At 43.4% G+C, this 15,620-nt stretch overlaps 1 protein-coding gene across 3 annotated transcripts in view; it reads left to right on the top strand.

The window, feature by feature from the left end:
* LOC139264573 (inactive phospholipase C-like protein 2) overlaps window positions 1-15,620 on the top strand; it is a 462,803-nt gene that overhangs the window by 222,524 nt on the left and 224,659 nt on the right. For all 3 annotated transcript variants that reach the window (XM_070881252.1, XM_070881254.1, XM_070881255.1), the window contains one exon: window positions 2,323-4,809. In XM_070881252.1, the coding sequence (XP_070737353.1) occupies window positions 2,323-4,809 (2,487 nt within the window). The remainder of the gene's footprint in view (window positions 1-2,322; window positions 4,810-15,620) is intronic.

Genomic DNA, 15,620 nt, shown 5'->3' on the forward strand with positions numbered 1-15,620 from the left:
GCAGTATCAACCGATTTAGTGTGGAATATTCTTTGTAGAGCAGTGTTGACACAAACCTTAAAGATCCCATGGCACTAGTCTGAAACTGGTATAGAGGTTCTCTAAATGCAACTCACTATTTGCATCTGTGTTAAAATGCTGAATAAGAAGTCATAAGTGCGCTCCAATGTTATATTTATATAAATTTCCATGGTCACAAAAATACTGTCAATCTATTTTAACAGTAAAGCATGTTGATAGTATTTGACAATGTATGCTGCAAAATATTGACTATTAAAATGTATACTTAAAGTAACACATTAACATGGTATCATGAAACACAAATATTTTTAAGTCTTGTTGAAATATAAGATACTTGAAGCTATCGTTTAATTTTGCAGCACGTTATGAATTGTATTTTGTGGTCATTGTATGCAGTCTATCCATTTCGTTAATAACATAGCTATAGTCATTGACAAGGCTTTCCAGATATACTTCATTTTGTATATTTTGCTGCAGAGCCTATTACTATTTCATAGTATAAAACTCCTTAATGTTGTATTTTGTTCCATCTCCATTATACACCATACATGCTCATATTTTGCATCAGTGGTGCTTGGTGGTCAGTGTCAGACACAAATGTGTCTGTCTATTAAATTTTGTCACAGCGCCTCTTTGAATAGCACCTTTGTTTTCTCTTTGGCACCACAGGTCAGGTGTGGTTTATGCTTTTTCAGAAGGCATTCAATAAGGTGTCTCAAATGGGGCTTGTTCGAAAACTGCAGGTGCGTGATACAAGAGGAAATGTAGCTGTATCGTTAGAAAGTTGATTTTCAGCAGAAATAAAAGGAGATTTTCCTGGCTCTGTGTTCAGGTACACTGGATCACCTGGGTGCAGTGATATTAGTCTATTGTATACTCCTAGTGTTCGCTTGGATATTTTAGGATCCTAGGGCTGGATTTTCAGCTTTTCTGTTTTCGGGGCGATAATGGCGACGGGGCGGGAAAGTTAGCGGCTGGGAATAGTTTACGCTTCAGTATGTAAGTTTGGGCATCTGGGCCCTGCATCAGGGGGCGCAGCACTAAGGGAGGCATTGTACACCTCTCTTGGTGCAAGGAAGGGAAACTCCCGAGCTGAAGAGCTGGGCCGTGAGCGCTCCGAGAGAGGCCTGGGGGGAGAGGAGAACCTAAAAAAAACCTCCACAACAACATTCCTAAAATATTGCCCATGCCAGCGCAACACAAATCGCACAAAAAATTTATATAAAAAACACTCGCACTTACTTTTGTTGTAATTTACCTTCCTCTCCGCTGCCGGCATGGCTGGACTGCGCTGATTTCCCAGACGGTCATTGCGGGCGCACTTCCGGGTGGACGGGTCGGGCAGGAGCTCAAACTTGCGCTGGTGTCGTAACCAGGAGCGTTGCACACCCGGCACAGCTCTTCCTGGCAGTGCTACATTCTTAGCATTCTTTGTTTGAGTGGGTAGTATGCAGGTAACGACTAGTGTGAAGTTTTGCTCTCATTGTGTAACTCTAGATGTGTGCAGTGCAAACTGCTGCAAGAGGTTACGTCATATTATATTTTAAATGCTTATTCAACTATCAGTAAGTTGTAGTGTTCTATTTCTGATCATATAGTGCCTTTTTCATTTGAAGTGAGAGGAAAAAAAATCACAGGGTCCTTTTGATACTGGGATACGCTGAAATATTTAAGATTATCCAGCACTATTCACTCAGGAAGAAGGGGATTGGGGACGCCAACCTTCGTTGATATATAATTTGTTTTAACAAAGTAATGTGTAAATATTTTTTGATATTATGCTGCCTTCTAATTTTTAAAGCTTCCCTTGTTTGTCTTTCCGTCTGGCCTTTTGGATTCTTGGGTCTTGCATCTCCTTCCGGCATGGGGATGAGTAAACTGCTGCCATGTTTCCACCTATGCTGTTCCTGTGCTACTCACTGAAAGAATTCTCAGTGATTAGTTTGTCTCTGATTTTCCCTTCCTCACTGAGAATTGTCCAACCTCCACCAAACAAACCCCCACAGTGGTTGAATTGAGATCTTAAATTGAATTGAATGGAGGATCAAACCGGCATCTCATCATTCTCATTGTGCAGCATCACTGAGCTAAACTTACTGCATTTGACATACTAAGGAGAAAAAATAAACTGCCTACCTTCTGTTGTTTATAATGTTGGTTATTGCCATCCCTGTCAGTATCTTGTAACCTCACAGTACTACCTTCCACCTATTCTCCAAACAATAGGAACAGAGTTTGCATGTGTTATCAAAGATCCTGCACATAAACATTTGTACTTATAGAACTTTTTCCTCTTTCCAGGATGGCACCAGGCAACGAAGGGAGAGAAAGAAAACAGTCTCCTTCAGCAGCATGCCGACAGAAAAGAAGATCAGCAGTGCCAGTGATTGTATCAATTCAATGATTGAAGGCTCTGAACTTAAAAAGATTCGCTCAAATTCCAGAGTCTATCACCGCTATTTTCTGTTGGATGCAGACATGCAATCGCTTAGATGGGATCCTTCAAAGAAAGAATCGGATAAAGCAAAGATTGACATAACATCAATCAAAGAGGTTCGAACAGGAAAAAATACAGAAATGTTTCGCACCAATGCTATTTATGATCATATTTCAGAAGATAGTGCATTTTCAATAATATATGGAGAAAACTATGAGTCATTGGACCTTGTAGCTAATTCTGCTGATGTAGCAAATATTTGGGTTACAGGCTTACGGTACCTGATCTCTTATGGGAAGCACACACTAGATATGATAGAGAGCAGTCACAATAACATGCGGGCATCATGGCTTTCGAGTGTTTTTGCTGCAGCTGATACAAAAGATATAGGACGCATATCATTTAACAAAGCTGTACAGCTAGTTAAAAATCTGAACTCTGGACTGAAAAATACCAAAATCGAATTGAAATTCAAAGAATTGCACAAAGCAAAAGAAAAAGCAGGAACTGATGTTATCAAAGAGGAACTTATAGAAGTTTATCATGAGCTTTGCACGAGACCAGAAATATATTTTTTGTTAGTCCAATTTTCAAGCAATAAAGAATTTCTAGATTCCAAGGACTTGATGATGTTTTTGGAGGCAGAGCAGGGAATGCCACATGTTACAGAACAAGTGAGCATGAATATTATTCAGAAATATGAGCCATCAAAAGAAGGACAGGAAAAAGGTTGGCTTTCCTTAGATGGTTTTACCAAGTACCTCATCTCACCTGAATGCCATATATTTGATCCAGAGCACAAGAAAGTTTGTCAGGACATGACACAACCTGTGTCTCATTATTACATTAATGCATCACACAACACCTACTTGATTGAGGACCAGTTCCGAGGTCCTTCAGATATCACAGGATATATTCGTGCTCTGAAAATGGGGTGCCGAAGTATTGAGGTGGATGCATGGGATGGTCCCGACAATGAACCAGTCATCTACACGGGCCACACTATGACATCACAGATAGTCTTCCGCAGTGTCATTGATATAATTAACAAATATGCTTTTGTTGCATCGGAATACCCTTTGATTTTATGTTTGGAAAACCACTGTTCATTAAAACAGCAGAAGGTAATGATCCAACATATGAAACAGATCTTGGGAGACAAACTGTACTCAAAGCCCCCAACTGTTGATGATAGTTATCTCCCCTCCCCTGTAGTCCTTAAGTACAAAATTTTGTTAAAGGCAAAAAAGCTACTAGCAAATTGCACAGGCCTTGAAGGTGATATTACGGATGAAGATGAAGGTGCAGAGATGTCACAAAGGATGGCAGGTGAGAATACAGACCAGCAGAATGTAGTTCCAAACAGAAGATTTCAGCTTTGCAAAGAACTCTCAGACATGGTGACTCTTTGTAAATCTGTGCTGTTTAAAGACTTTACTGAGTCATTTCAAAATCAGAAATTCTGGGAATTTTGTTCATTCAATGAAGTAATTGCCGGTAGACTTGCCAATGAATACCCAAAGGACTTTGTGAATTACAATAAACGTTTCCTCGCCAGAATATATCCAAATCCAATGAGGATAGATTCAAGCAACATGAACCCTCAGGACTTTTGGAAATGTGGCTGCCAAATAGTGGCAATGAATTACCAGACACCTGGTTTAATGATGGACCTTAATATTGGCTGGTTCCGTCAGAATGGGAATTGTGGGTATGTGCTTCGTCCTGCCATCATGAGAGAAGAAGTGTCCTATTTTAGTGCCAATACTAAAGATTCAGTGCCAGGTGTTTCTCCTCAACTTCTGCACATCAAAATAATTAGTGGTCAAAACTTTCCAAAACCCAAAGGCTCAGGTTCTAAAGGTGATGTTGTAGATCCCTATGTGTATGTGGAGATCCATGGAATACCTGCAGACTGTGCAGAACAAAGAACTAAGACCGTTAACCAAAATGGAGAGAACCCCATTTTTGATGAGAGTTTTGAATTCCAGATTAACCTCCCCGAGTTGGCAATGGTACGATTTGTGGTTCTAGATGACGACTACATTGGAGATGAGTTTATTGCTCAGTATACAATTCCTTTTGAATGCTTGCAACCAGGATACAGACATGTGCCGCTTCAGTCACTGACGGGTGAAATTCTACCATATGCCTCATTATTTGTACACGTGGCAATCACTAACCGAAGAGGCGGAGGGAAACCTCACAAACGTGGTCTTTCTGTGAGGAAAGCTAAAAAGTCAAGAGAGTATGCTAGCATGAGAACAATCTTGATAAAATCTGTAGATGAAATTTTCAAGACTGTCGTCCAGCAATTGCGGGAAGCAACTGATCTTCGAGAAAATATGCAGGTATGGGTGTGTGAACATGGTTTGTTTAATCCAACTGCAATGTAATAAGAATTGGGGTAAATTGTTTTCTATTAATTTTATGGTATGATAAGAATTGGATGTTAACCGTCCAGGAGCCAACAAAAAGGAATTATTTCATATGCACAACAGGCCTAAAAGTGTTCCTTGGGCTATGCCCTACCACATACACTTCTTGTATGAGGCTGCTATAATTTTAAATTTCTTGGTCCTGGGATTACAGTGGATTCATCTGGGAAATTGATTGTCCTGTTGTAGGTGCCGTGTGCTTCAGGCTAGTCATGCTGTGAACTCATTATAAGGTGGTGGTTTCGGGCAAAATAAAAGTCATATGCACCTTTATTTAATTATCAGATTATCTCTGATTACTTCAGCTGTTGCAGAACTCCATTACATAGAAATTATCCTGAACGTTCTGCATGGTTTAACAAGTGTAAGTTTAATATACTAAGAACTCTGCAGTTTGTTTTCCATTACTAAAATTGGACATTTAATTTGACAAATCAAAAGAGTAGCATGCCTTAGACAGAATTTGTCAATCGTTAATAATGCATTACTATTGATGATCTGCTACTAAAATATATTTTTAACATCCATATCATTTAAAAATTATTTGTAAAAATCGCTGTTCAACCAGGGCCACTATGTCCATGGTGCCACATTTTCTTCCAGTTGTTAATGTGAGAAAAATCAATGTAAGTATCAAATCAGCAAACGTGCGTCCATTACTGTAAAATTGGAATAATGTTGAGAGGACATGGAAACCTTTGGTAATGACCAGGCATTGTTGGTGTGGTGTAGTGAAACAGAATTTTAAAAAGGAAAACAAAACAGCGAGAAAGAAATGGGAGAGAGGGGAAATACAGAAATTGTAAATATGAGGAAAAATATTTAACGAGATTATATGGGGAATAAAAATCACAAGTGAAGCAGAAAAATAATTTGTAGAAGCACAACCCTGCTTCAGTTTCAGCAACCTACCTGCCTAAAACTTCTAATAAGGCAGTGTATTTCTTTCTTTATGTACCATATCAATTAAAAACCTTTATTTTCTCTCTTAGTTGCCTGGCAGTCTGTATCATTATCTGGCAAAGATAGGTAGGTAGGCAGCTTCCTCCCAGACCATTATCTATTCTGTAACCTGATCCGGGAAGTTCGTTAAAAGAGACATTCCATTTCTCGATCCCTACAGAAAAGAATCTGGATTCTGCTTGATTTCTCCCCAATTCTTGGTTAATAAATTAGTTTTAAATCAAGACTATTCTCATAATTTATGCAAGATTGAAAACTACTGAGGGTAGGCATTCTGTCCTGGTTGAATAGATCATGCTATTTATTTATGTCTGTATCTAAAACAAACATAGAAAATGCTGGAGTTTAGAAGGATGATAGGGGATCTCATAGAAACATATAAAATTCTGACGGGATTGGACAGGTTAGATGTAGGAAGCATGTTCCCGATGTTGTGGAAATCCAGAACCAGAGGACACAGTCTAAGGATAAGGGGTAAGCTATTTAGGACTGAGATGAGGAGAAACTTCTTCACTCAGAGAGTTGTTAACCTGTGGAATTCCCTACCGCAGTGAGTTGTTGATGCCAGTTCATTGGGATATATTCAAGATGGAGTTAGATATGGCTCTTATGGCTAAAGGAATCAAGGGGTATGGAGAGAAAGCACACAGCTGAAGGGATCAAGGGGTATGGAGAGAAAGTAGGAAAGGGGTACTGAGGTGAATGATCAGCCATGATCTTATTGAATGGTGGTGCAGGCTCGAAGGGCTGAATGGCCTACTCCTGCACCTATTTTCTATGTCTGTGTTTCTAATACACAGCATGTCTGTCAATATTATAAAGGGAAAAGAGAGGTTAATGTTTTAAGTGTAACCATGTGTCAGTACTTTTAAAGGTTCCCTTTATAAATATAATGCAGGTAATAAGATTTATTTGTTTCAATGAAATCATTAGTTGCAAGTGGGCAGTGTTTACATGGATGATGAATCAACTAATCGAGTTTTTGCAATAACATATTTAAAGATTTGACAACAGAGAAATTCAGGCAATCAGCTTGATATATCTTCCATAAGCTAAAGCAGGTTTACCTAAGACAAAGACAACCTTGCCCCACAGCCCAAACAAGAGACAATAAAACTCCTCCGTATGCTATATCTGGTGTGTACAGTGTAATGTGAACCTGTGTCACTACATTTCTGAGGAATTCCCTCGCACCTTTCCCCGATGTCAGGTCTGTCAGCACTGAGCAGACCTTACGCGCAGCAGGGGATCTAATTCAGGTAATTAGTAGCTTGTTTAGAGCCACTTAAGAAGGTAAGAAGTTCCCCTACATTTGACAGCTCGCCCATGGGATCCACGCTGGTCGTGGACCACTTCTGTCTTTTCACTAAATGCACTGTAGATGTTACCTGCTTGGCAGTACACTAAAATAAACAATATCCAGATAGAAATCTGATTAGTTGTATCTCACACCAATGCACACTGTACTCTGTGCAATTCTTTTAGTTTTATGTCTATTGAAAAACTTCAGAATAAAAATTAAGTTTTAACAAAATAGAAGTTAAAGCAAAGTTAATCAAGGTTTTGTATGTTTCTTTTAGCACTGTGTATGTCAACAATGTTTCTTTAAAGTTAAATAAGATTTCTTGCAAGCAATCACAGTAGCCTTGTTATACTTTAGGACTTGTGACGATGAAGGGCAAAAAAATCCTGAAGCGAGCCATTGCAAATAACACTACCCATTGGATCTAAAAATAAATCAACGATAATATTTGTTTTTAAGTAGTAATTTCTTAACGTGATTATAACAATTTCAGTACAGAAATCTTTGTATAAAGATTTATTGGATGGAAATATGGGAAATTTTTGTCCAGTGACTTTGATTGCTCACCTAGACAATATGTAAAACCCTGGCAAGAATATTTATCAATGGCAACAGACACATTTTTAATCCCATCACTTAACTCCTCATCAAGGAACCATCTGGGAGCGAATGATGCCTCAATGTGGGTTGCCAAATTGTTTTATCTTAACCAGTCTGGATTGTATTAGCATTTACACTTGGTGAAATTAATTTAGGATTAGACTCTTCAGATAGCTGACAAGTTAACAGCATCAAGTAACTCATCTAATGGATAGATAGAAGTCTATAGGGTAGAAATTCGGTCGTTTAGCAGCCCTGGAAAGGGTCGGAACAGGGGCGCTAAAGGGGTCTGAGCCATGAGCACCGGCATTTGCGCCACTCGGCACATCCAGTATCAGCCGGGAGTCTCAAGCCGATGTACAATGCCCCAGGTTTTGACGGCGTTTCGATATTAGGTTGTAACGACACCTGTAACGCACCATGGTGACAGCGACTTTGAAAGCTGGCGTGCAGAGCTGTCCTGGAGCACTACGGGAAGGTAAGTTAAATTAATATTTCTCTGATTTATTTTTGTGATTCACCTGTATTTGAGGAGAGTAATTTATTAGGAATATTTTGTGTTTTTTGTCCCGATTTCATTTTTCCCCCGGGTGGACTCAGAGGGCGCTACGAGGCCGGCTCTTTAGCAACAGATTTTCAGTAACTCACCCGGCCTAGTGCCCTAAGAGAGGTGTGACCTCCCTTGGTGTTCCACTCCACTCTCAGGATGTAGCAACCGAATTTTTTGGCTGCCATTGTAAACCATTTTCCAGTGCAAAATTTACCGTCCCGCCGCTTTTAGCACCCTAAGAAGCCTACAACCTAATTTCCACCCATTAATGCTTATAATTTGCAATGTTTCCAAATCTTGTATGACCTCATCCTTATGGTGTAGATAAAGTGGTTACCTCATCTCCCTCTGGGATGATGGTGTTAGACCTTACATGTTGGAGTGATGAACCTTCGTGTGCAGAGGTATTATCTGTTCCTATTGGATCCTCTACTATTGGGTAAATCCACCTTACACACTGTTAACAGTATCTGAACTAGCTGATGTAAATCTCGCCTTCCTTGTTCTTAGCTAAAATTTGTGCATCTAAGTGACACACTTATCTGTCAGTGTGTGGCTAATATATCTCTACGATCTTAACTTCTGTAACCTCCCCCTCTCTGTCAGAAATGCACTTCTCACCTTTTACAGAGACATTTTTCCACATGCACTAGATAAAGAACACCTACACTATAGTACTTAATACAACCACATAAAGCTTAAAGGTAATTTTAAAAACTGCTACAAAACTATGACAAAGACTACTAAAAAACACAAAAACAGACATTTAATGTCAAAACACCATCTTATATATCCTTGATTTAAAAAAAACGTCTCCTCAATCTAAGTGAAGCATGTGTTAGAAGAATTCATCCCTTTTTGGTGTCAGTGAGCTTGAACAGGCACGGTAAACCCATGATGACGTCAGGTTAAACAACCATCAGAATCTAGACATGTCCGGTGCCAATTTCACTCCAATAACTACACAGTCACTTCTTAACAAAGGGCTCCATACACTTTCAAATAAGGCGTGGGACACTTGTATCTCCTAACAATTTCTGTGTGAAAGCCTTGTTTCACATAAGTATTCATGGTTTTAATTAGTATTGGCCTTTTTAGTTTGCCATAGTTTGGACTATTGACGCCATTTTAAGGATATATTCAAAGTAATTCTTAGGACATTTTGATAGTGATTGCTCCATCTCTGCTGTAAACATCTATGGTTCTCTTGGCTATGAGGAGCGAGCAGGGCAGTGGGATTGGGTCTGGATTGTTCTAGCAAAGAGATGGCATAAACACAATTGCCTCCTCCAGTGCTGTAAATTATTTCAATTCTATGACTCTGTTCAACCATTGCAGCATCACATGCAAGCTAGATCCTATCCTCATCCCAAATCCACACTTTTTAGCAGGGGCATGCTGTTGCTGATGGTGAACCCTAGCTGGTTTTCTTCTCTAGTCCAGGGGCACTGATGCCATTTATCACTGATGCGACTGACATCTTACTGCTGATTTAACTGAAATGGGCTAACTCAACATAGGGAACAGGGATCCTTGGGCCTTCCTCATTGGCATGGTCCCTTTACCAAATTTGAGAATTTTAAAAATTAACACTTTTACAAATTAATTTATTTCACGCTCCTTTTGGAAGATTTCTTGTTTCCACTCAGCATCTTTGGCTGATAAGCCAACTAAGTTTAAAAAATACAGTTAAAGTACACATGAGCACTGGCGCACACGATGCTGCCAGATGCCCTGTTTTTTTAATGATTTTTTTAAGTTAAGCAGCTACATATAATTATTCCGTTAAAAACAAATGCAAACTGAATTTCTAAATAATTTTCAAAAATTAAGGGCAGGTAAAGAGAGCTCAGACATATAAAGTGTTGAACTTTTGTGAAACCTGAATATCGTGTCACAATATCTTGAAGTGCCATTTCTGATTTTATTGTCATTTTATTTTATTAATATTGCTATTCCGGAGCTTTTTCTTTAGTGTTGTGTTTGGGCCAACACAGTGCAATATTTTAGACAGCTCTTCAACAGATTGGCCTTTATTGCAAAGGGGATGGAGTACAAAAGCTGGCAAGTCTTGCTACAGCTAGACAAGGTATACAAGGTGTGAGGCCACACCTGGAGCACTTGGTTCTAACCTCGTGCAGTTAAACACGGCATGAAGGACCCCCACCTGCGCCGTTTAAAGGGATCATGAAGTACTTCTAGGTTCATTGCTGGATTATTTCTTCTGGCTGCTTGTGCAATTGTACATGTTTTTGGAGCTATCCTACACTTTGCTAAAGTTTGAATACTCTACAGGCATGGACTGGCTGGTGCTGGAGTACTTTTCTATTCACTTAAAAGCTTGTACTAAAACAAGTTGGAAAGAGTAGGGTCTATTAGAGACGATAAAAGGTCATCTGTTTGTGGAGGCGAAAGATGTATGGTTCTTAATGAATACTTTGCGTCTGTTTTCATAAAGGAGAGGGGTGATGCAGACATTGCAGTCAGGGAGGAGGAGTGTGAAATATTTGATTAAATACAGATAGTGAGAGAGGAAGTATTAAGGGGCTTAGCAGCTTTGAAAGTGGATAAATTCCCAAACCCGGATAAAATGTTTCCCAGGCTGATAAGAGAAGCAAAAGAGGAAATAGCAGAGGCTCTGACCATCATTTTCCAATCCTGTCTAGCTACAGGTGTGGTGCCAGAGGACTGCTAACATTGTACCTTTGTTTAAAAAGGGAGACCGGGATAGACAGAGTAATTACAGGCCAGTCAGCCCAACCTCGCTGGTGGGAAAATTATTGGAAAAAATTCTGAGGGACAGAATAAATCTTCATTTAGAAAGACACAGATTAATCAAGGACAGTCAGCATGGATTTGTTAAGGGAACGTCATGTCTGACTAACTTTATTGAATTTTTTGAGGAGGTAACGAGGAGGGTCGATGAGGGTAATGCGTTTGATTTAGTGTATATGGATTTTAGCAAGGCTCTTGATAAGGTCCCACATGGCAGACTGGTCACAAAAGTAGTAGCACATGGGATCCAGGGTAAAGTGGCAAGTTAAATCCAAAATTGACTCAGTGGCAGGAAGCAAAGTGTAATGGTCAAAGGGTATTTTTGTGACTGGAAGGCTGTTTCCAGTGAGGTTCCACAGGGCTCAGTACTAGCTCCCTTGCTTTTTGTGGTATATATCAATGATTTCAACTTGAATGTAAAGGATATTGTTGTGTTCCTGACACAGTTGAGACTGCACACAGGGAAGTTAAAGTAACAGTGACCTCAGTCTTTATTAAGACACTCCAGAGTGAGGAACAGGCCTTAGGGGCCGGCTTATATACAGTGCTCCCAAGGGATGCTGGGATCCGTTGGGACTTCAGGGGATGCACTCCCTGGTGGCGGAAAATGGGAGTGCATGCTTTACAGATACACAACATCACTCCTCGCACTCCTCCCCCCCCCCGCCCAGGTCAAAATGAAAACTATTTACAAGTTGAGGCGGTCGGGAGCCTTTCTTTCAACTGTCACAGGAGAGAGAGTGGAGAGCACCAATTCCAACTGTTGCAGTAGAGAGTGGAGAGTACCAGTTCCAACTGCCGCAGGACGGGAGAGTGGAGAGCATCAGTTCCAACTGTCACAGGACGGGAGAGTGGAGAGCATCAGTTCCAACTGTCACAGGACGGGAGAGTGGAGAGCATCAGTTCCAACTGTCACAGGACAGGAGAGTGGAGAGCATCAGTTCCAACTGTCACAGGACGGGAGAGTGGAGAGCATCAGTTCCAACTGTCACAGGACGGGAGAGTGGAGAGCATCAGTTCCAACTGTCACAGGACGGGAGAGTGGAGAGCATCAGTTCCAACTGTCACAGGACAGGAGAGTGGAGAGCACCAGTTCAAACTGTCACAGGACGGGAGAGTGGAGAGCACCAGTTCCAACTGTCACAGGAGCATCCAGTCGTGCCCCGGTAACTGCCCCCAAAGGAAGTGGAGTGTGGGAAATTGCACTCCGCTTCCATTGAGGGGTGGTAAGGCCAATTCTGCGGCGGGAGCAGAACTTCCACGCTGGGGGCTAAAATTCCCGGCCCCAGAAGGTTACCGCCTCCAAGATGGGAGCCTGTGCGGGGAGGCAGAGGGAAGATGAGGGGAGACGGGGACGGGGGATGGAGGGGAGGGTGGTGGAGGTGGGGGGCGGAGAAACCCAGGGCGGGGGACAGGAGGGGCCACATTGCAGCGGAGGTCTGGGGGGGCGAAGTGTGTTGGAGGGGCTGGGGGCTCTGTGCCTCGGTGCGGGGAGTGTTCGAGTGGGGTGGACTGGTTGACTGCGCAGATGGCAGTTGGTGGATGTGGTGTGGTTGGCGTCGCGGGGGCGTGGCTCCGGGGTGGCCGGGGCTGGGGGCTCGACATCCGGGGGTGTTCGACATTTGGGAAGGATTCTGACGGGACGGGGCGGGTTGGGTGCGGGGGGAGTGTTCCCGGTGTTCGGTGGTCCGGAACCGGGGGGTGGGCAAGCTGTTGGGATGGGGGGTGGGCTGTTTGGGGCTGGGATTGGGAGAGACTACTTCACTCGGGGAGTTGTTGGCCTGTGGGGTTCCCTGCCGCGGAGAGTTGTTGATGCCAGTTCATTGTATGTGTTCGGGAGGGAGTTGGATGCGGCTGAGGGGGTCGGGGGGTGTGGAGGAGGCATGGGGGGGAGGTGCTGGGGTGGATGATCAGCCATGATCTTGTTGAATGGCGGTGCAGGCTCGAATGGCCTACTCCTGCACCTATTTTCTATGTTTCCCTGGCGGACCGCCTCGCTACAAATGTCTGTTCTGGTGTGTTGGCTATGCCCTCGCTGGGCTGGCGTGTTGTTGGCCCTGCAGGGCTGCTGGGTGAGCCTGGGCTGTTGGGCATGATGGGTTTGATTTCCTGGTCCGGGGTGGTGTCGTTGATCCTTTGGGTGTGTGTTGTCGGCTCGAAAAAGGTGGTATCTGCTGTGGGTTGTTCAGAGCAGTCTGTGAACCGCAGCCTCGTTTGGTCCAGGTGCTTTCTGCAAATATGTCCATTGTCTAGTTTGACTACAAACACCCTACTCCCTTCTTTAGCTATCACCGTGCCCACGATCCACTTGGGACCATGTCCATAGTTTAGCACATACACAGAGTCATTCAGATCAATTTCCCGTGACACAGTGGCGCGACCATCGTTTACATTTTGTTGCTGCCGCCTGCTCTCTACCTGATCACACAGGTTGGGGTGAACCAGCGAGAGTCTGGTTTTAAGTGTCCTTTTCATGAGTAGCTCAGCCGGGGGCACTCCTGTGAGCGAGTGGGGTCTCATGCAGTAGCTGAGCAGTACTCAGGACAGGCGGGTTTGGAGTGAGCCTTCTGTGACTCATTTAAGGCTCTGTTTGATTGTTTGTACTGCCCGCTCTGCCTGCCCATTGGAGGCTGGTTTAAACGGGGCCGAGGTGACATGTTTGATCCCATTGCGGGTCATGAATTCTTTAAATTCGGCACTGGTGAAACATGGCCCGTTGTCACTGACCAATGTGTCAGGCAGGCCATGGGTGGCAAACATGGCCCTCAGGCTTTCAATGATGAGGTGGCGGTGTTTCCTGACATTATTTCACATTCAATCCATTTTGAAAAAGCATCCACCATCACCAGGAACATTTTACCGAGAAACGGGCCTGCATAGTCGACCTGGATCCTTGACCATGTTCTCGAGGGCCAGGACCACAAACTTAGTGGTGCCTCTCTGGGCGCGTTGCTCAACTGAGCACACACGCTGCATTGGTGTATGCAGGACTCTAAGTCAGAGTCGATACCGGGCCACCAAACGTGGGATCTGGCTATCGCTTTCATCATTACTATACCCAAGTGTGTGCTGTGGAGATCCAAGATGAATGTCTCCCTGCCCTTTTTGGGTAGCACTACGCGGTTATCCCACAACAGGCAGTCGGCCTGAATGGACAGCTCGTCCTTTCGCCACTGGAACGGCTTGATTAGCTCTTGCATTTCAACAGGGATGCTGGCCCAGCTCCCATGCAGTACACAGATTTTTACTAGGGACAGCAGAGGATCTTGGCTGGTCCAAGTCCTAATCTGGCGGGCCGTGACAGGTGATTTATCATTTTCAAATGCTTCCATGATCATCCACAAGTCTGTGGGCTGCGCCACAATCAACAAGTTTGCAGGCTGCGCCATTTCCACCCCCGTGGTGGGCAATGGTAGCCGACTGAGAGCATCCGCACAGTTCTCGGTGCCTGGCCTGTGGTGGATGGTATAGTTATATGCTGATAGCGCGAGTGCCCACCTTTGTATGCGGGCTGTGGCATTAGTATTTATCCCCTTGTTTTCAGCGAACAGGGATGTGAGGGGCTTGTGATCAGTTTTCAGCTCAAATTTGAGGCCAAACAGGTACTGATGCATTTTCTTTACCCTGAACACACACGCTAATGCCTCTCTCTCAATCATGCTGTAGGCCCTCTCGGCCTTCGACAAACTCCTGGAGCCATAGGCAACAGGTTGCAACTTCCCCGCAACGTTGGCTTGTTGTAATATACATCCAACTCCGTATGACGACTCATCACATGCTAGCACAAGTCTTTTACACGGGTTATACAATACAAGCAGCTTGTTGAAGCATAAAATGTTTCTGGCTTTCTCAAAAGCAATTACTTGCTTTTTCCCCCATACCCAGTTCTCACCTTTACGCAATAACACATGTAGGGGCTCTAAGAGGGTGCTTAACCCCGGTAGGAAGTTACCAAAATAGTTGAGGAGTCCCAGGAACGACCGCAGCTCCGTGACATTCTGTGGCTTGGGCGCGTTCCTGATAGCCTCTGTCTTGCCGTCTGTGTGCCGACTGCCGTCCGTCGCAATCTTTCTCCCCAAAAACTCCACTTCTGTTGCCGTGAAGAGGCATTTTGACCTCTTCAGCCGCAGCCCTACGCGATCCAGTCGCCGGAGGACCTCCTCCAGGTTTTGTAGGTGCTCGACGGTGTTCCGACCCGTGACCAATATGTCGTCCTGAAAAACCACCGTGCGTGGTACCGACTTGAGTCGGCTCTCCATGTTTCTCTGGAAAATCGCTGCAGCCGACCGAATTCCAAATAGGCATCTGTTGTAGATGAACAGTCCCTTGTGCGTGCTGATGCAGGTGAGGCCCTTCGAAGACTCCTCCAGCTCCTGCGTCATGTAGACTGAAGTCAGGTCGAGCTTGGTGAACGTCTTGCCTCCTGCCAGCGTCGCAAATAGGTCGTCTGCCTTAGGTAGCGGGTATTGGTCCTGTCGTGAGAAACAATTAATAGTTACTTTATAATCGCCGCAAATCCTGACCGTGCCATCA

The sequence above is a fragment of the Pristiophorus japonicus genome, chromosome 5 (assembly GCF_044704955.1).
Source record: "Pristiophorus japonicus isolate sPriJap1 chromosome 5, sPriJap1.hap1, whole genome shotgun sequence".
NCBI classification, from domain to species: Eukaryota; Metazoa; Chordata; class Chondrichthyes; family Pristiophoridae; genus Pristiophorus; species Pristiophorus japonicus.